The sequence below is a fragment of the Acyrthosiphon pisum genome, chromosome A2 (genome assembly GCF_005508785.2).
Source record: "Acyrthosiphon pisum isolate AL4f chromosome A2, pea_aphid_22Mar2018_4r6ur, whole genome shotgun sequence".
Lineage (NCBI taxonomy): Eukaryota > Metazoa > Arthropoda > Insecta > Hemiptera > Aphididae > Acyrthosiphon > Acyrthosiphon pisum.
Genome location: NC_042495.1, coordinates 47152383 through 47175746, shown reverse-complemented (window position 1 = coordinate 47175746; position 23364 = coordinate 47152383). Strand labels below are relative to the sequence as shown.

Sequence of the window (23364 nt, the reverse complement as noted above, 5' to 3'; positions counted from 1 at the left end):
AAATAAATAGCAATTAAAACAAGTCAAAACAATTACATAATTCAAATATATTTAATATATAATCCTAATCGAATAAAAGCCCGCATGGGCGCAAGGTGCGCACACGGCTCACCGTGGTAATGATGTCGTAGGTATAGCGTACGACGTTAGATTGTTATCTATGTATTAATAAAATTAATTACAGAAAATTAATGTTATTGGCTTATCGGCGATTCTCTACAAGCGCTTCTAGTAAAAATGTGTGCTCACGGACAGTCAAAAACCATAATATAAAGTTAAAAATAAATACATTTTTATCTAAACATTTTGACTGTATTGTTTGAAATAAAAATATCAGTGTGGAAAAAATTTGATTTAAGTTAAATATGTCTCAAAAGGTAAAAATAGCGTATACAAGTGTAAAATATGCTCTAAAACCCAAAATATGCACAATAAAATTTCAAAACTAGCTTTGTGGAAGCATGAAACTTGTTTGTTTCGCACTCATCTATTTCTGTGAATATAGAAAAAAAAATATCGAAATGCTACAAGTCTTTTGCCCTAATTATTATAAATAATTATAAAATAAAATTGTTCTCAATTTTATATCACGAAAAATTACTATGAATAATGAACTATGTTTTCCAACAATTTGTTTGTTTGTTTGTTTTTTTTTTTTTTTGAGCATTTTAGAATCTAAAATTTAGATTACTGATTTAATTGTTTAAGTATATAAAAAGGTATAGTTATAAGAAAAAATTATTTAGCTCTTGTAAATTAGGTATTTCAATTAAAAGTATTAATGCATGTTATACTATACTCTAGACTAGAACAGTGTTTCTCAGCCTGGGGGTCAAGACCCCCCAGGCAGTGACGTATTTAGGGGGGGTAGAGGGGGCGATCGCCCCGGGCGGCATTTTTATAGGGGCGGCATTAGATTTTTACATAACCCATCTTCTGTTAATGAAAATGAAAATGAAAATGAAAAATAATATAAATTAGTTTTTTTTTTATCAATAATATGATAGTTGAAAAATAATAATTTTTATCAATAATATGGCAACACTGTTTATAGAGTCGCAGTAGTAAAATCACTGTATTTGCGAGGATTGTCTTTCAGAGGAGCTGAAGATAAATTTGGATCTGTACATGGTGGTAACTTTATTATGAGTCTTAAACCCATTGCTGAGTTTGACCCCTTTTTAGCTAAACATATTTCAGACTATGCTAATAAGGGTAAAGGCTCTATATCATATCTGTCATTTGTACGTTTGAAGAATCCAAGTAGGTTTGGCCATCCCTGATATATAGGTTAGGTACTTGATAGAGCCCACAGTTATTTACTCAAATTGATAACCACGATCGAGACTTAGAAAAATAGCATACAAATAATATGGGAAGAGGTTTCTGGGCACTAATATGCTGTAAAAGGAAAAACTTCAATTTTGTGTATAAAAACAAATAGCACCATCATTCAACAAACGAGGTTTACCTAAGTGCCTACTCGTAGTAGGTTATATACATAATAACGATAAACGAATAAAATATGAAAGACCATCATTTATTTTTCCACTCTGTATAATTTAGGCAGGTATACTGCACTATATACACGTAAACTATGTCATATATATTTTATATTGTACCTATACATGCGTTTATTGTTGTATTGCGAAGTCCTGGTCAGTGTGCGTGTCAGCGTTTACGGCCTATACGGTTGTACGCGTAAATCTTATTTAATAGAAAATTGACAAGTACACGCGTTTACTTTCATCACACTAAAACGTCGTTTTTCCGTTGTTATTGTTTCGAATTTTCGTGCATGCGCCATACCTACACCTTTTATAATGTTATGATATTATAACATGTAGATATAGGTAGGTGGTACTCTGGTCACGGGCCAATGTCATTAATCGTTTGTAGCTGCAAATTTGTAGTGAATAAAAAACACACAACAACCTAATCAATATTATAAGTAGGTACCTACCTAACTACGTACATAATATAGTTTCTATAATACAAATTCATGGTAAGTATTATGGTACATAACTATTAAGGGGATTCGAAACCGTGATCTACAACAGCCGTCCAAGTGGATTACACACTACTTTGTTGAACACTAGGCGATTTGAACGCACGCGTCAACGTTTTTAAGTCGCGATTAATCGCTCAAAATTAAACGTGCTGTCTTATATGAGTTGTATTTACACACATAAATGAGACACGCGCTCGGTGGCGTCTGGTCACGTTCGGTCCATGTCGCATAATATTTAATTTTGAGCGTTCAGTCGCGATTTTCAGCTATAAACATTTTTTTTCCAATGTATTTCCGGCTTTAAAATACACATGGAAAATTTAAACTTCGCGATTGCCCCACGTTTATATCGTCCACCGCAGCGAAGAAGGTCGTATCTATGTTTTCACAATTTTATTTTTTTTTTCAAGTTTTTATAACTATTTTTGTGTAGTTCCCGCGAAACTGATAGTAACATAAAACAATCAAAGAAGTTCTATACAATAATATGCAGTTACTACCGTCTTCGCGGGAACTACACAAAAACAGTTAACCTTCTTTGCTGCGTTCATTCATAATTTGTCTCTTGTCTTTATAAAACGTATAGTTCACTAAGTTATAGCTGTTACGCAGATAGTTAGTATAGTTAAACTTAAATACGTAAGTATTCAGTATTTATATATTTAGGTACGTATTTTAAAAATTGTCAAAAATAAAATGTTAGACAGTGAATCATTTATTTTTACCTTTCACGCGGTGGCCGGAGATTATTAAACTTTGTTCTGCCAGTGATTTTTCCACGGCGGATCAATGGTGATGTCATCGAAGAAAAGTCTTCTGGAAAAATTGGGATACTGGAGGATCCAGACTTATCATTTGTCAGCCGATATTGACGGTGATTAGCAGGAAGCTGCAATAGAACGTGGGTTGACGCAGGTGGTGCCTATCGGCTTTTGGGGAGGTGACTCCTTCAGATCGGTATAAGAGGTACAATGTACCATCCTCGGTACGGCAATAACATGAGCTCGTCTGACTCTGTGAGACGACGAGTATAGTTGAGATTTGGTAGATGGAAAATCTGTGTTTATCCTGAGTTATTGATTCAAGGTAGTTACTCTGACGTGTTATAAATATTTACAAAATATATTACCTATTGGCTATTAAGTGCATAATTTTTTTGTTCCATATAAATTGTATGTTATATAAACAATAATAAATACTTATTTACAAATCACTTGTTAATTAAATTGAATGGGATAGCCAGCGTTCGATGATGGTGATTTAGTGCAACATATAGTATATTGCAACAATTCACAAAAAATAATAATTGTATAATAAAATTACTCTACTATGATAGCTACAATGAAATGGTTCTGTTCAGACCAGGTATTCAAAAATTCAAAAATATTCAGTTGCTTGTACACGATTGAATGATAATAATTTCAGTTGGAATAAGATGTAAGAAACTAAAACAAGTATACTGATTTAGTGATTTGGTCTTAAATGGGTGGTAGGTGGTAGATATACTATTTTATACGAGTATAGGTATAGAACTATAGAGTAGCCTGCATATAAATATAAAAATAAAAACTCGTAATACCACAGATATATATAATAACTAGATACCTACCAGACTTCTTCTTATCAATGACGCTGGCAGCCATTTGCAACTTTGGCAATGTTTACTAATCGTTAGAAAGGTAATATGCAGGGCTTAAAACCGTTATCAATAAAGTCGGTAATCGGTAAAATTTTTGAAAACCGGTAACCGGTTATCATTTAATTTTGATATTTTGGTAACCGGTAACCGTTTCTTTAAAGATATTTCAAACACTATGATAACCGTTAATCGTTTAAAAACCGTTCATAAGGTTTTTTAGTAATCGGTTACCGGTAAAAACCGGTTTTTAAAAATAATTTTTTTCAATTTTTTAATCATATTTTTAAAACAGTTTATTTAGGCCATTCGTGGGTTGATAAAATAACTATTATAATTACAAAAGCAAAAAATTAATATGCTTTAATTTGGTCGATTTCCATCAATTTAAATATTTATATTTTCAAACTGCTTTAAAGTTTAAAACATATGTTCAAGATAATGGCCATTTTAATTAATCAAAAAAATATATTGCATAAAAAAATGTTATTGTTATAATTTTCTTATTTATAACTGTAAAAAACCAAAATTAAATATAATAACTTTCCAAGATGACACTAAGGGTGATACATTGACACAGATCTTTTGGTTATATTGTATATATTACAGTACTCCAAAACCTGGGTCTGCAGATCAAGTATTCTACGCTAGCCTTCGGACCGATCCTTGGAGCAAACACTACAAATAACAAATGCAGAACCAGGAAGGTTTGGGCTCTAGGAGTTGTAATTTAATACTGAACTGTTTATAAATATATACAAAATAAAGTATAATGTGCTAAAAACCTAAAAAATTTTAAACAAATTGCTTACAATTAAACTTGGAAGGTCCCCTATCTATAGTAAGTTGTGGCACTGTATATAAATGTGTATATTTCTAAAAATTAAGAAACTAAGATTATAACAGACGACAGCATTAAAATATCATAAATACTAAATAGTACTAAATAGTAGTAAATTCTAAAATACTAAATGGACTGAGCCCCTATTCCATCAACTATTTCGTAACAAGAATCAGCGCACGAGGACGACGTTTATGACGGTATTTAAAATATATAGCTATACACTTATACCTATATATGTGATATTTACAACAGATAAGTAATACTCAACGGCAATTAATTGGGGAAAAAAATTTAAAAATAGCTGGAAAATTAAATTCAACTACCTATAATGTAATCATAATTCTTGACATAATTCAAGTATTAAATTCCACAAAAAAACCGTTAATTTTATTGATCTGGAATTGGTTTTGTTTATAAAACCGGGATTGAAAATGTGGTAACCGCTTTAATGTTAATATTTAGAGGAAATTCTGGAGCGGCAAATGTTTTGCAGAACGAACGCCAACGTTTGAAACGTTTAAAACGTAGAAATTCGCGAGCGCTTGGTTTAGTGCGGTATTTTGTTTAACCGTGGTCGTGGTGTAAGACATAAAAAAAAATTAATCATGAATTTTTATAACGGCAATAGTATAAACAAAAACAACCATGGTTCTGGTTACTAGAACGAAACAGACCAAACGCTGGAACATGGCGTTTGCAATGTTTGCAAACGTTTACAGCTTCGTTTAGCAACCGGACGTTTTGAATTTCTCCGTTATCAAACGTTTGCAACGTTTGCCGCTCCTGAATTTCCTCAAAGATATTTACCTTGATTACCGTTAACCAATAACCGCTTCCAGCATTCCAAAACTAAAAGCGGTTTTCGGTTCTCAAATTTACGGGTTTTTACCGGTTTTGGTTACAAACCGGTTACCGGTTTTAAGCCATGGTAATATGATAATAAACAACAATATTTCATATCAAACAAGCCCGTAGCCAATCAAAACGATTAGAATTTGTAAACATTGCCAAAGTGACAAATGTCGTCGGGCATCATAATTTAATAATGTTGTTGGATATGGAGTCGGATATCTAGTTATTATATATATATGTGCGTAATACATACAATATACATAGTTTATTTAAATAAAACTGCGATAGAATTTAAATGCCAATCACGAATTCACTGATTTTAAACAATTTAAAGTTTAAATTATTAATAAAATCGCATAATATGTATACCTATATATCTCTTGACACTGCAACAGTGACACGTTAATAGCTGTTTTACTGTTTTAGTATGTACATAATTGAACCATATACATATATATATATATATATATTGATATAGTCGTATATATATAGGAACAGACAATAATACAATATGAACCTATATAGGTAATATTTATATGTATATATACAATATATATTATGTGCCTTCATATGTATGATAAAAAAATCAAAGCAACATTTCCCAACAACCGCGGTGACTCGTACGTATATACCTATGTACCTACATATTATTATAATCCGCGTACAGTCGCCTGCACATTCGCTCATACACGCATTACACATTATAATATTATTATTATTGTGTATTATATTGCACTGAGAGAGAGAGAGAGAAATGATCCGCCGCGTTTAACGCGTGTGTAACCTAAAAAACGGTTGTATTTATTGGCTTATGGACCGCCACAATATCGTATTATGTTGTACAATTTTGTGTGTTTACAACGTAATCCTAAAATAATAGTCGTGTACCGCTTATGTTTTGGCTGCAATCATAACACATTATTTGGCACACGTCGTGTTTGTAAAGAAATAGATACCTATAAATATAATATAGGTAGTACCAGATAGCTATATAATAGTACCTAACATACCTCACATACCTGATATATATAAATGTATATATATTTATACATTAAACATATTATATATAATATAATAACGGAAATTCTATAATTTGCATGTACATTATGTTGTGTCATGTACACCCGACTACTCGAATAAATATTGTTATAATGTATTACGCACTTTATTTTTGTTATATATATGCATATTTAATCCATACGCGAATAAATGTAAATTTTTTCGACAGCACCGAATTACAAGCATATCTACAGCATATTTGTTCCGGAACACCGGAGCCGGATAATATACTTAAGTAGTATATAATATTATAATATAATACTAATGGTAGCTATCACATAATACATAAATAAAGTGGACGATGTATCTACACAGGACTGACCCTTGGGTTTTTTTTATTTAATATCCATTATTTAGTCCCTTTCATTGTTGAAATTTTTTTTTTCAGTATGACGTAGGTATGTGGTAACGTACTATGTAGGTAACTGTGCTGGGGATAAAATTTTTTTTTCAATATTTTCTTTTTCTTTTAGTAGATATTAGGTTTTTTTGTGTTTATTTGAATTTGTCAAATCATTTAATATATGTTTATGTTATCACATTAATTAAAACATTTATTGTTAATTTTTGAAAGCATAGGTACATATGCCTCCATAGCAGTGAAAGCCGAAAGGCTTAAGTAGTTGTTAAGTTTTGTTCTGAATAAGATTACATAAAATAATAAGTATAATATGGAGATCTCTAGCTACGATGAATGTGGCCGATCTAGCTCTCTGCAGTGAATAGGCAGTGGGAATTCCAGAAATTGAGCCAATCAAATTATTTTCAAGTCCCCACAAAATATAGTATTAAATTCTTAGAGATTTTATAATGATATGATTTTTTTAATGTCTGAAAAATCTTTTTGGAGTAGAAAATATTTAAAAACTCCGAGGAAAGTTTCTGATAGTAAATTGGATCTAGTTGGACCAAAAAAATGAATTTCCAAAAACTTACAAAACAATTGCAAAAAGACAAAAAAAAACTAACAAAAACAGAAATATTTGTGCAAAACAAACCTAATTCAAAAAGGAATAACTAGGTACAGACTTAAAATATAGTCATCAAATATTTATATATTATCATTTTCTAGACATGATAACATTTTAAAAATCAGTGTTTGGCAAGTTCCTTATAAAAAGGAATTCGTTCCATTCCCTGTTCCTTAAAAAAAAAAGAATTCGTTCCTTTGTCGTTCCTTTGAAAAATGAACGAGTTCTTTTTTTAGTTCCAAATAAAATAAAAATTCTTATTTAATCATTAATGTTTTTTTTTTCATATGCATACTTCTTTAGTTTTTAATTCTAATATAATACCTATACAAGTAGGTACATATTTTATAATTCTATTTTGAGGTTTTCTTCAAAATTAAATTGTTGGCCAACTTATATCGATTGTCTTAACGTCGATACTCGATAACGATCACTAATTAGTAATATACATTATACAAATTAAAAAAATATATCTTAATTTCAATTTTTACATACCTACTTATCTGTGTAAATTATTGGAACGAAAGGAACGAACAATTTTGTTATTTTTCCTTAAAAAAAAGAACTAGTTAATTTTCTCGTTCTTTTTTTATAAAAAGGAATTCGTCCATCGTGCCGTTCTTTAAAAAGGAATTCGTTCCAGGAATCTGTTCCTTTTGGAACTCGTTCCTTCCAAACACTGTTAAAAATATATTTGCTTTTCTATAGACATTTCAAATGTTTACTTTTTTTAGTTTTTATTCTACTTATATATTTTACAGTAAATTATGTTAAATGTAAATTAACGTTACTCGCCGGTTATTAACGTTATTTACCAAATACACAGGTAATTATCGTTATAAACCGGATAATCACATTAATGACCAAATACACAGGTAATTATTGTTATAGAGCAGATATGCACGTGAATCTCAAATACCAACTACAATTTTAAAATAGGTATTTTTAAAAATAGAAAAAATGCATTATTATTTTTTATTTGTTTTTACAATTTGTACTCCCATGACATTTACTATTACATAATCTTTCAGCCCCGCGGCAGGCACAACGTTTATTATTACAACCAGTCTTGCAATGGCAACGCTGGTACCCTTGAGGGCCCGCAACCGAACTATTACTAGTTGCTTCCCTCAGTGTCAACTGTCTATCACCTGATAATTTTATCACATCGTCCATGTCTAATAGATTTTCTTCGCAAACAGCTATTTCTTGGCGTGTGTAATTATATTTAAGAAAACCATGTTCCGTACCCCATGTTCCTCCGTAAAATAATTAAAACATTTTTAATTTTAATAATATATTTTTTCATTAAGAATTAACTTACAGAGTTTGTATAAGTCATGTTCAACTTGGGTGACAACTGGCAGTATATTTCGTGGAGAACCTCGAGCTCTATCAACGTCCGGTATAGTTACACGTACAGTTGTGCCTATTTCAAGCTGAGGAAACTTTTCTTTAGAAAGTTTCATCATTTTCTCTCCTTGTTTTTCTAAATTTTTTTTTGAATTTTGACGTGCAATACAAATATTTTCTTGACGATCATCTAAAAAATATTAAAAATAATTTAATAAGTTATAAAAATAATTTTTAAATATTTATATTTTAGTTTTATTTGTATTATATTTAGAATTCGGAAATTTATTTTAAATAATTAAAAAATATTTAAGTACCAAGTTCCGAATTTTTTTCTGCGATTTCTATGATTTCATTTCCGATTTCGTCTTCTTCGGTTCATTGGTTATTTTTTCTAAATCTTCTTCCGTAATGACCTCTTTTATTTCATCGTTTGGAAGATAAGACGACATTAAACCAATTCTACCCGTGCAGCCAAACATCGCTTCATATGGCGTTCTACGATTTCGTCTTCCGTGGCCGATGGCAGACTGTGTTTCGTGAAGAATATCAAACAGTTCGTCAATTTTAACGTAATACAATACAACATTTTTTTCGTCAACTGGTCTAATAAGGCGTTCTTTTCCATTTATTTTTAAAATATCGTACTTACGTACTACACGATAGTCCTTCATTGTTTTAGCTTCACCGACAGTTTTTAAACACATTTTTGATTTTTTAACTTGTTCAATAACATCATTGTAGTCTTTAGTAGACAAAAATGAGTTATTATCATCTCGTTTGCTCGTAAGAATATTTTTGATTTTTTCGTTGAAAGTTGTGCGAACAGTTTGAATATCGATAGCCATTTTAAATAAGTGGTGAATACGACGACAGTTGTACATATACTAAAGTAATAATTATATACTGTATAGGCCCAGTGTCCACCTTATCTGTGGCCGATAAAGTTTTATTGATTTACCAAATTAGTACCACACTTAGTTTAGCGATCACTTTATCATTGCTCGTTGGACATTATTTTAAAATAAAATCAACATTTCCCAAATCATACGGTTATTAACGTCATTCACTAGAAAATAACGATAATTCCCACATTCGTAGGTAAATAACGTAAATAACCGGCGAATAACGTTAATTTCCAATATAACATCATTTACCGTAACATATATATGATAAAATGTTTCAAATACAAATGTTTTAAAATTTAATACAAGGTTTCTCACAGGTTTTACTTCTAGCAATTAACAAAATATTGAAAATAGGTAAATAGTGACAATTTTTTTATTAGCATTTTAAATTCGTCAAAATTCTGAAAATTTGCCTCTTATTTTGTGGTAATAAATTCACAACATGTTAAATTGTAATATCTATCTAAGGTTTGATAATTTAATGCAAAGTTTTTAAAAAATTTTCCTTACAAGAATTTAAAAATAAGTTTATTGTAAGCCCACTATACATTTTTATCTTTTATTATTATCTATTTGATTACATTTTATGTACCTAATTAGATATAACCAACGATTTCAATAATTGTATTGTCATTCAAAATATATTAAATTTTTTTAATAGGTAATTAATAATTACATATTTACATTTATATTTTTTTAATTTCAAGTTAATATATTTATATTATACAATTCGACTTAAACCTCAGAATTATAATACTATTTACTATAATTAGACCAGACATAAATCACTAGCAGATTGTAATCAAACAAAAAAAAATAAATCTTAAAGTAGTAACCTTAGTCTGTACCTATTATGTTATAATATTATCCTTAATGATAAAATGATAAATACTACATTATATTTATAAATTATAATTTAATAAATATTTTAACTATATCAATTATTGAAAACTGTAACAAATTATCGGGTAAAATAAAGTAAATATGTTTTTGTTGAAATTTGTTGTATTAGTAAATTGGCTGGGGTTGTGGAGGCTAGCTAGGCCTCCACGGCTCTATAGACTACGGATATTAATTAAGCATACCCTCTAATATTGTCCAGGATCTCCACTAATGCTGCAGTGATTCAACGTTCAAAACACGAACTTTTTTAGTCATGATGTGTGAGTTCAACTGAAATAACAACAAAAAAGGTTTTATATAAATTATAAATTTACATATTAACGAAAACGTAATGGTAATATTTTAATAATAGTCTTTACTTATCAATATAAAGTTGTTACGGTTCTAATATTTCTGTATACTTATACGACTTACACAAGTTCAAGTAGTCTTATGATCGATTTTTTAAACTATAATAATATTTTGTGGGATAAGCACCGTATAATAATATGTATAATAATATGACTTTATAATATGAAGTGATCGTAACGCCAATGCGAGGTGGACATATAGTTTAATAATATATTAATATATTATACTCGTTAAGAAATTACCTCATCCCCGCTATATCTGTTGAAAAACCTTTTTGCGTATAAAAATTAGAAGCAACTAAAAACAATTTATGCGTAATAATTGCTATATACCAACATTGATATGGATGAAAAACGAAGACATTTCATTCAATCGTTCGAAAATAACAAGATGAAAATCCAACATCATCCCAAGTACCTTTTGATGAACACAGGTGGTTCCTACCTCCTGGCGGGGCTGTCATTAGGATTTTCGAAGGCCAGAGCGAAAACCAATTTTACCACTTTTTTTCAAATCTGCTCCCCCTAAGGACGGCCATGCCTCCTGGAACTTACTGCTGTACACATCAACACAATATGCAGATATCGGTATATCATAAATATAAAATCAAAATATGTTGCGAATTACAGTACGCTGCACCGCTGCAACGATTTTTCGCGGTGTTTGCGCAACCGTTTTTCCAAGACGGTTTTGCGGGAAAATTCCCGCTGATGGCGCGAGCGTTTCCCCCCGCCGACTTACGCTCATAGCGAAAACCACCATCGCGATTAAAAGTGAAAACGCCGGCTACTTCGGGTCACATGTAGTCTACCCGTTCGGCCGAACCTCAGCACGCGTTTGCCATACTATAATATCAGCTAATATACATCGCGTGATACCTAAGTGCAACTCGTTTACGAAATATATAACAAAATAATATACTTATTCGATTCGGCGGTGTATTTTATATTTTTATTTTTCGTCGTCATATTTATTGGATTTTTTGTAACAATGCCGTACGCACTCAGTGCGCCACCGTCCGATGAAATGTATTTTCAATAACGTATATTTCATATAGCTATCCTATTGGTATATTATACGTATACAAAACCATACTTTAAACAGTGCCTATCGTAGATAATAGCTAGGAGACCACGTCGTCGTATGTGAATTTTAGTCGACACAAACGCATACAATGGTAAAGTATACATGAATAATATTTTAATACATTTAATATTAATAAATCATAACTCCGGAGGTTTAGAGGTTCAAACACCCTCCTCACATTTTTTTCATAGCGGAGAAAACGTGTAAAAATTATGAGTGATTACATACATAGTCCATACCATATATATCCTGTCTACAGTACCTTCATCACTTTCATAATTCACATAATAACTACCAATTATATTATTATATTTATATCGGACCCGCGATAATTCCGACGACCTTTCTGCATACAAACCGTAGACGTAATATTATTACACTTACTGTTTTTGTAATTATGGTTTGGACGATTGATCATCACATCGACCGATCGATCGGACCATGTCCGGAGCGAGAAATCGCCTTTGATGCCTTATACTTCGGTAGTTGAGGTCAATAGTGTCACTGTCGGATCGTCGATCGTTATCCTCATACGTTACTCCCAACACAGATTTAGGATTACAGTACTTTTGTAGTTTCTAGACACGCAGGATTTCAATATTATAATGCGTGACTGCGTGATTATAATAATATCTGTGTTTACGTTAAAGGTATATGCAGATTAATTACTTGTAACAACTAATAGTACCTATAAAGTAAGTACTGCGAACCCACGCATAGTATTATACCTATGTCAGTGCATTTTTTAAAGAATCTTCACTGGGTGACAATACATTTTTTTTTTCAAAATAAATAGTCAATAAATTACAGTATGATTAAATAATATAGTATAATAATAATGTTAAATTATACACTCTAATCATTAACAATTTTACTATTTATATAAATAACCACTCGTTATACTATACAAAATTATGTTTAAACCATTAATTATACTATTTTTCAAAAAACTTGTTGATGAATGAACGATTTACATACGTTGCTTGGTCTGTCTGGACGATTGTAACGTCGTTTCTACAATAATAAATTAATTTTGTATTTAATATAAATAAATTGATAATATTATGTTGATAGGTAGGCACCTACAAATTTATTCAATACATAATTATTTTTTTTATTACATAGTATAAAAATTCTTCTTTTAAAAATTGTTTGTCGCCCAGCCTTTAAAAATACAGTCAAATAGGTGATAAATTATTTTCAATGGGCGATATTTGTGTCGCCTAGTTTACTAGATTAAAAAATCCACTAACCTATGATGTACTTTGCATTTTTTATTGGCGAATGATAAACAAAATACGATTTATAGATAATCCATAGTACCTATGTGTGTTTTATATTGAATACTCCACTGTACTCGTATGATTTGTCGAAATATTGTCAAGTTATTATAACTCATTATTATTATTGTTTTAATTTTAAACTTGTAATGATATCTACCTACATCATTGCGCCAACACAGCTTCATGGTTCAATATCATCATAATACTATTAAATATGTTATTACCAAAAACCACAATAAATACCTGTACCCAATACCCATGTACCCTGATATTATTCAAAATGTACAAAAAACTATTAATAAGCAATAACCATATATATATATATATATATATATACATGTACAAATGTCACTAATCTTACAATAACATATTTTGATTATACCCATGTACCTACACAAAATAAACAACAACAATTTAACATGGAACAACAAGGTATCAAATGTCAATACTATAAGTAGAACCCCCATTTTGATATTCAGATCAGTCTGTTCATAATAACCAAAACTGCCTCATGCAGTATCACACGCATCGTCTTATTTCGCTACCAAAATTATAAAGCGATTATTAACTTAACTTACTCATTTCAAATCTTATAATATCTTGTTGTGAATTATTAAAATAACTTTCATTTCAAACCAAAAATTGTACTTACATCATTTCAAGAAAACTAACATCGTTAATACTCTCTTTTCAAATTCTATAATTGTTCAAGACAAGCAACATCAACCAGGTAAAAAGTTATAATAATATATACTCATACAATTTCAATAATAAAATCATCATCAACGACAAGTTAATATAGACACGCAGACTCAGGTGCATCATAAATCATTATACCCTTCGTTTATAAATCTATACTCACGATCCCAATCAATCGTAATAATTATATGCTTTAATTTGTAATAAGAGATAGGATAAGAAAGTCGACATTCAAAATCCCTTTAATTATTATTCATTTAAAATAGCTAATTATACCAACTTAGTAATATATTATTATAAGGTGAAGTTTTATCAATAACAACGTACATGCTTATTTTTAAATCATCACAAAGTGGCGCCCAACAAAAGTGACTCTCATTTATAATAAGATTTAAATAAACTTAGGGATTTCACTAAAATAATCCTGATCAGATTATTTTTATTAATTTTTTAAACTAAATTAAATGTATAGTTCATATTTAGCTAACAAAAAATCTATTTTTTTTTTAACAACCAAAGAATGTTGATTAAAATTAAAAACTTAAAAAATTATAGTCCAGATTTACTAACAAAAATATACCCAATTTTTTTTAACAACCAAAAAAGGAACCAACAAAAGGAAAACAATAACTCGTTGTGACATCATTGCTGCAGGTCGGCTACCGTTTACACACACATTCGATGTTGTCTTCGAATTCGCGTTTGCGGACTCAGTCGGGGTTTGGTCAGGAACCGGAACGCTGGACCTATAATCACTCTGTCGATTTTCCACGGTTGGTTTTTTCCCCCAATCGTCCCGAGAAATGTGTCGAAATCTGATCCAGGGTGAACGTGCACAGAGAACCTGTCACGTATAATATGTGCCTTGTACAGTACATATTATTATATCCTAATTCTTAATGCACGAGTGTACATATACATATAAAGCCTATATAGTTTTCCGTTCGACTCTCGAGGTCCGATTATAACGTTTAGAAATCGAAAAATATTCGTTGGGGTTTTTTCTGTCTTATTTTTTATTTTTATGTTTTCCGTGCACATGGTACCGCGGGTAACTGATTTTATTTCAGTTATATTATAATATGCTATTATTGCTATTATAATGCGATGTACATACATGATTTCACGGAGACTCAATACTAGATTAGTATGTCTACTATCGCGCCATTCGACGTAGTTTACATCCAATTATTACATTAGTTTCCCCATAGGAATTATTATTACTCAAATGCACATAATATTATATAATATTTCTGTCGTTATGGAACGCATTTATTTTTGATCAACTAACGATCGATATTATTGTTTGCGACAGTCATTTCCTAGATCCAAACGCTTCGCCGGAGAACGTTTCTTTGGTTTCGCGTATAATAATTACATCCAATTAGATGTCGCCTTGCCGTTTCGGTTAAATCTTTATTGCGACAACGTAAGTCTGTTAACTGAAAACCGGGAGTCTTTAGGTATTATGTCCATAATATTATGACGTCTTAAATTTAACAGCAATTTAACAATTTATAAATGTCGCCACTCGTCATCAACTCGGCATGTTTATTTTACTGGTCAAATAATACTACTTCAATTTAAAACAATTATTTTTCTGTAATCGTTGTTATTGCGTGTCAGGAACAATTTTGGCATGGTTTGTTGATCAGTTGCTTCTTCACGGCGACGGTATGCAGTTCGGAGGACACGATACCAAGTCGAGTAGTTCCAAATTCTGACGAATATCAAGACGAAATCACCGCTGCCGAAGATCACGAGTAAGTCGAACATTTACATTGTTTATCCATAAAAATGTTTTCGAGACAAGTGTGAAAGTATGATTTGTAATTAAATAATAATATTATAGGTACCATGAAAATGGTGTTTTTGTGATTATTTGGGACCAAACGAAATAGTAAATACTAAATTACTTACAACGATTGTGTCCGATATGATAATCTAACATAGTAATATATTATTTTGTTGAAGTTAATTTTTATGATTTCTTCAAATTGAGTCACACTCCTTTGGTCCTTAGTACATTCAATCACTCTTTTAAGTCTTATGATCAATAAATAATAATACATCGAAATCGGGAAATACTATAGTTCTACAAATAAAAAATAAATTACTGATCCGTGATTCTAGTGGGTACAGATTATACATAGAAAGCGCGCGTAAGAGTCACATTAATACTTTATAGTATATGTACGTATACAAAATAACGTAAAATGTTCGACTAATAAAACAAAAATCATTAATCCTCCAGGTAAAAAATTTGGTTGGTCATTTGCGTATAGACATACCGCGTGTTGTAACAAATGTGCGTATAACATTAGTGGCGTGTGTATAATTAGGTAGTGAGACTAATGAACGGTGACATGAACGGCTGATAAACGAATAACATAATACGGATGATATATACCTATCTAAGTTTTTTTTTCATGAATAATAAATTAAAACGAATCTCATTCTATAGTCAAACTATGATATTATTATTTATGTATATTAATTTAAAAAATGTTATTATTTCTTTGTGAATGTAAATAATACCTAACCAATTAACGAGTCTATAGTCAAAATCGGATGGTCACATTATATTAATTGCGTTACGACGCGGCGCAGCGGCTGAAATCAATCACGCAATGTGATTGAGAGTAAGCGACGACCGCTGCCACTATAGTTCCTGGATGGGTGACCACCGGGTCCATAGTGGCAAAAATCTTGTCACGTGTTGCCAACCAACCGTACCAACTATACCAACCGTAACCCCTAAAATAGTTATTGGCCAAAGTTGCCGTGCTATATAGACCAATAAACAAAATCGCATTATATTTAAATTATTTTTCAATGTATTATACAACAATAGCTATGCGCAAATTGCCTATAAAAAAATTTGTTCGTAAAAATAGAGATGACAAACGTCCTATCTATAAACATATATTATCTAAAATATAATATATAATATTATACAATAATTTCGTTATAATAATGGGACGTTGATGTTTTGTACAGACACCATCGGATTATCATCGTGGTGCCCAAAGAAGTGCCACAGCACGTGAATCACGTGCACACGTACAAGCTGGCCGGCAAAGGCATACCGCTTATCCACTCCGGCAAAGTGGTGCACGATCACAAGCACAGCGGCAAGGTGGCGCACGAGCACGGGCACGCGGGCAAATCCACACACAGCCACAAGCACAGCGGCGCGTACGGCCACCAGCACAAGCACCTCGGGTACATGGGTCACAAGCACTTCGGCAAAGTGGGCGTCGTCGGGCACGGGCACAAGTCGGTTCAGCAGCCGCCGCGCCATTCGCCGCTCGACCACCACAACCGCGGCCACCATCCATTGCTGCACAACGCCGCACACCAGTTGCACTTTCAGCAGCTACAGCAGGCCGGTGACTACCTGGTACAACAGCACGGTAACGCGGGCGGGAGCAGTGGCGTGTTGCAGCAGGGCGGCGGGCGTAGGCCCGCGTCCGGTGGCCACATACAGTTCGTGCCGTCGTCCAAGCCTCGTGGCCTGGGGTCGTTCATGCCAGCCGAGATCCAACAGTACGTGCAGCACGGCGCGGTCGTCCAACAGCATCAGCAGTTGCAACACCAACAGTTACAGCAACACCAGCAGTTGCAGCACCAGCAGTATCGTCAACAACAGCAGCAACAACAGCAGCAACAGCAGCAGCAGCACGTGGAATACGACGATGACGAGAGCGGTGGTGGCCGTAGCGCACAGCCACCCGCTTACAACGTGATACACTTGCGGGTGCCCGACCACCACGAACCGAATGTCGTCAAGCACGTGGACATCGACTTGATCAACAACGTGGCCAAACTGCAGACCAGCGAAAAGCAACAGCCAGTCACCGCAAATTTCAAGGTTGGTTTTTCATTGAGATAAATTATTACACCTACTCACCGAGTTGTCCCGGGGCAAGTGGACGTGTTGGTGTTTATATCCATTAGATAATCGCACTTACACTATTTATGGGTTGACGGTTTTTCCGGTTTACCGGTTATATACCTCAAATACTGCTTGAACGGTATATTGAAGTACCGTTCAATTAATTCCGTATTTTATATTATAAGTAAGTTGATGGTTTTTTTTTCGGTATATCGGTTTTAATACCGAAATACTAGGCGACGTAATGCTAATGCAGTCCCCCCTTTGGTTCTCGATACCATGGAAAAAAAAATACCGAAATACTGGTATCCAATTTCAAAACCATATCGACCCTTATACTATGTGCTGTCGAAAAAAGTTTCCCTCCTATAGTCACGCATAAGGCCATGTCCGCACATACATTTGTTTCGGGGACAGGTGCAAAACCTCTCGGATGTTCTGTAAAAAAAATGCATTGAGTCTTATTTTCTGCATATCGAAGAAGAAAAACACAAACATTTGACCGTTACGCACTTTCTTATACTTTCATAGACCTATATATTAATACTTACTACTAGATTTTTGATTAATTACTGTGGATATATTGTATTGTAACTATATTATATTCAACATTTCGACTGTGATCCATACATTTGGTTTTTAAAAATGTCACTCGACGCCTTTTATGATAAATATAGTATATGATGGCATCAAGTGTTCCTATACCAATAATAACCGATTACAAATTATATGTTGTTTGCATATATTTTCAGTTATGATAATATAATATGCGATCGCTTAAGCGTATTTGAAGTTTCCAATTTTTTAGACAAACGTTCCTACATTCAAAATATACACACAGGCCTAATATTATTATATTATCTTTTTGGCGTCTGCCTAAAGACTCATTTTTCATTTATTATACTATTATAGTACTCTAACACTCTAGATGATATGGAAGTTTAAGATATACATTGGACAACTGCGGCTGCATAATATAATGTAGGTTAGGTTAGGACTATAATAGAGCTATAAACTAGGTTAGGACATACTTGTAAAGGCCTGTACATGCCACGTATTCGTTTCTCTCACGGCCGCGGAGTCAAAAATTCTTTAACTTAACTAATGTACGTTCGTCTTTATTTACGATCGATCTTTGTGTTTTGTCATTCATATAACCAATATAGGATTATATTTATTATATATTATATACTATTTTTTTATTTTATGTACATTCCTAAATTGTATTGATTTCATTCCATGTGTCACATACTCACATAGGCATAATTGTGAGTTTGTAACTGTATAATAAAATATGTTTAAGCCACTGACCCGCTAAGCTGTCCCATAACGTGAATAATGCCATAATGCATGATATATTATTATAATAAAACCGTTTGCACATGAATATCGCGCGCGAAAATATAGAATACGATTCTGGCCGTACGCAATAAATGAATTTAAACCGAAAGGTTATAATTATTTCTCTATAGTACTTCCGGTTGTTTAGTTAATTTTGTTTTTCTTTCAGCGTGCGCCAAATTCGTTTACCGAACATTTTCCAAGCCACTCTACGCACAGCTTTCAGATATCGCATAACCCGTGACAGAAGCGACCGCATAAAAAAAATATAGACCTTGTACCGTACAAACTGCATTGATATCAATAGAGCCAAATAAGCCGATGACATGCCTAATAATAATAATAATAATATCTATACGTCTACATGTTATTATAGTAATATTATAATATTATACACTGTATAATATATTAATATATACCTACTGTACAATATTGCTAGCTAGCTCTTTTTGTTTCATACAGTAAAATATGTTTTTCAACCAATTTGTTGTTGTTTTTGTTGTGTTATTATCCCCGGCACTCACAGTACTCATACTTAGGTATCTATTATAAAAACGCGTCTGCTCTATACGCATCCGGACGGGGCAAATGGTCGTCTTGGACACGACGTTTGGGAAACCAACAGTGTAATTTTTAAGAAAGCCAACAAGTCACGTGTGTGTGATTTTCGTAAATACAATTTTAAGTACCTCCGCATTCCGACACGGGTAATTTTTTTCAAATCTGCACGAATGTACCTATATAGGTACTTACATTATTTCTTCCGTAACTGTATACATGCATAATATGTAGGTACCTGCGTGAAATGATTGCTCGGGTAGTCAGAAAAATAGCTGCGGGTATCTATTTATATATCAAGGAAAAATATTCATACGAAACAAAAAAGTATGTTGAGACAGGGTATTGTACCTGCAGACGCCTGTTTAAGTATTAGTACTTAGCATACATATAATATTGTAAAATATTATCGCAGGGTTGCATAAAAAAATTGATTAATTTAGTGGTTCGCTAAATTCTAATGAGTAATAAAATCATGTTTAAGGGACCACTCACCACTGTTGACCTATTGTTTATGCAGCCCGTCATATATTATATTATTATGGATTATATTATAACATACATATCGTTCCTATCAAATATTTGAAATTCACGTTCGAAAGTTTTTACAGTTGTACGAACAATAACTATTTAGATAAATATAATTAAATACTTTTCATAATAATTCACAAATTTCTAAACACAATGTTTTCGTTAGCTAAAATCTTTCCTGGTGATGAGGCGATTAATATATTTTAACAGATTAATGATTATGAAAGATTCTTGAGGGAAATACAAAACTTGCTGACGATATAAGGCTATAATATGATAAATTTGTTCAGTTGTTTAAATAGTTTACATCAATTATTATAGATACATTTTGAACTTTGTTGTACGGGGACTGCAATGATAGAGATCCAGATTTTGGTGGTTTTTTTTAGTAAATAGTTGAAGACGATTTAAACAGTATAATGATAGTTACTAATGATAGTTTATGTCTATTTAAATTAAGCAAAAATTATTAAAATGTACAAGCCGTGTTTATAGCTGAAAGTACTCAGGTCTCTACGACTATGGTACATCCGAAAATGCTGTACTCCAGAACCTTTGACTTATTAAGGTTTGTGTATTTTACAGGCGTCTCTGGGTGTGGTCGTGGAAAGTTGTTGTTTTCGTAAAAGATGCGAAAGCCGGTTTCATGATTATGAATATCGATTAATACTATAGTTTTGCTGAATTTATAAGGATTCTAGGTGTATAGTTATAGGTATATATAAATATCTATTTTAGTTTTATAGGAATCCGCAAATTCGTGACTTAGTCAACAGTTTTTTTTTATGGTACTCAGGTTATAATTTTATATATTGTGTAAAGTCGAAACTACTAATCATACGGCAATCATGTGTTGTTATTCCATGAATTCATAGCCCGTAACAACATTAATTTTGAGAGACTGTGCTTAGGTGACTGCACTTAAATTAATTTTAAGGAACACTTAAATTAATTTTAAGGAACACTTAAATTACTGTGCATACGGTTGCTAGTTATTTATATAGTAGAATGCCGAATAAATGTAGTTATTTTTTAGTTGCCATATCAACTGTCACGGTTAGAAAAAAATTGGTCTTTAAAAAAAATGTTGTATCGAACACAAAAAAATATATATCTATGTTAAAATAATAAATCAAATTATATCGAATAAATAATATCATAATAAGTATAATTGTAAGTAAATTATTTAACCAACAAGTATGGAGAAATTATGCATGATTTCAACTTTAAATGTACTTCAATAGTTTCTATAAATAGACTCGTGAGCAAACAAAATACAATTTAAATAATCGCTGTAAACTTTTCTAGACAAAATGTCCTTCAGTGGATTTAAAATTAACTCTGAAAATTATTAAAAAACACCATCTCCGTAACGTGAATTTAATGAACAATAACTATGACCAATATTTTATTATAATATGGGAAAATTATTACGAAGTCGATTATATTTTTTAGGTACTATAAAAATACAAATCTCAATTTGTTTCAATACATACATTTTATAAAAATTAAAATAAATCGAAATTACGTTAAATTTCCTGTATCAAATAATTAGAAATAACAACCATAATAATAAATTGTAAAAGCTGGGTTAAAATTTCATATTTTTATGCTGGTAAAAAGAAAACGTCTTATAGTCTTATTCTTATACGATCTATAAAATCGAAAATCGGATCACAGCTATAGACCATTGAATGGCTTATAATTATTGAAACAATCGTAGAACGAACTGATTCAGGAATGCAGTTGCGTTCTCAAACTTAACTATTTAGGCAGTAACGTTAACTATTACGAGTTTTTGTCAAATCAAATGAAATAACGGTTTAACTATACCATGTGTCCACGCAAACAGGGTACATTATGTATAATTAAATTACTCATATTACTCAGTACCCTATACATATTTTGGAATTCTGTTTGTGAGACATGATACCTATTGGATCATCAATCTCCTGCAGATAGAATAATTCCAAAATATGTATAGAGTACTAAGAAATGTAGGTAACTGAGTTATGGAGTGTACCCAGTTTTCGCGGACTCACGGTATATCAAATATGCAACGATACTATGGTATATTATTATGGGATAAGAATAAGTGTTTACTTTATATAACCCTGTGGTCGCATCGTCTTGTGCCCCACCCAGCCGTGAATCTGCGGAGGGGAATTTAAAAAAATATAAAACGATTTGTCGGTACTGTTTTTTTGTGTGTGCAGTCGGTGACGCAGTACAACAAGGTTATCGGACACGGGCGCGCCGTGGCCGCTGCCAATGTCGAGGACGAGTTCGACGCGCAGACCGATGACGAGGACGTGGGCGGCGAGCTGTTGCTGGAAGATGTGGGTTACCGGTTCGGCGAGGGTTACCGGCTGGCGATGGACACGGGAGCCCGCGACTTTTCCGCCGCTCAGGAACAGGACGAGGAGGAGGCGGACGAGTCGTTCAAGGAACCTTTGGCCGGCGTGGATGACGAACCCTCCGACGGCAGCAATAACGCCTACAGCCAGACGTACAGCTTACAGTTTTGAACTTTTACCACCGATATTTTTCTCGCATAAGATTTTGTTATAGTTTTGTAGCTTTTAATTTTTTTTTATCTGTATAAATTATTTTTTGTTGTTTTTGTTACTATTTTTGCTTTTGATTTTGTTTCAAGTATAGACTTATGTTATGCGTGTCTTGTGTAATCATATTTTACGCATGGATAATATAATATAATAATAATAATATAATATATTATATTATTTTGTATCTAAGCCATGTAGTTTTTTTCCGTGTATTTATTCGCGTCCGCCAGGGGCGCCATTTGGGGGGGAGTCAGGGTGTGCACTCGCACACCCTGTAATTTTGTTGTCCACAATTGGCCTAATTAATACTATGGTCAGATGGCCTTCAGTTTGCCAATCTTTAATTGTGCATGCACCGCTGATTGATAAATTGATATCGGTATCACTTTATCCACTGGCACACACAAATATTTGTAAATGGTAAGTGGCTACTGACAGGGGCGGACTGGCTATTTTTGGCCCAGGGTGCAAAATTAATTAGGGGCCCGTAATTTTTTTTCAAACCTACCTAAA

At 32.4% G+C, this 23364-nt stretch overlaps 1 protein-coding gene across 2 annotated transcripts; it reads left to right on the top strand.

Annotated features, from left to right (window-relative positions):
- The first annotated feature begins 11703 nt into the window (after positions 1–11703).
- On the top strand, positions 11704–23002 carry LOC100571623 (GATA zinc finger domain-containing protein 10). Of its 2 annotated transcripts, none has more exons than XM_003247068.4 (4): positions 11704–12065; positions 15583–15719; positions 16957–17830; positions 22501–23002. In XM_003247068.4, the coding sequence occupies exons 1-4, from the start codon at positions 12063–12065 to the stop codon at positions 22810–22812; spliced, it is 1326 nt and encodes a 441-aa protein (XP_003247116.1). In that variant the 5' UTR covers positions 11704–12062; the 3' UTR covers positions 22813–23002. The 2 variants fall into 2 exon arrangements, with proteins under 2 accessions (XP_003247116.1, XP_008186884.1); XM_008188662.3 differs by lacking the exon at positions 22501–23002 and adding an exon at positions 19365–19462.
- The last annotated feature ends 362 nt before the right edge of the window (positions 23003–23364 follow it).

Bases quoted from the DNA above. Each gene is read 5' to 3' on its own strand.
- LOC100571623 (XM_003247068.4), top strand. The intron at 15,720-16,956 runs GTAAGTCGAACA...TGTTTTGTACAG, and splicing joins ACCGCTGCCGAAGATCACGA to ACACCATCGGATTATCATCG. The intron at 17,831-22,500 runs GTTGGTTTTTCA...TTGTGTGTGCAG, and splicing joins CAGTCACCGCAAATTTCAAG to TCGGTGACGCAGTACAACAA.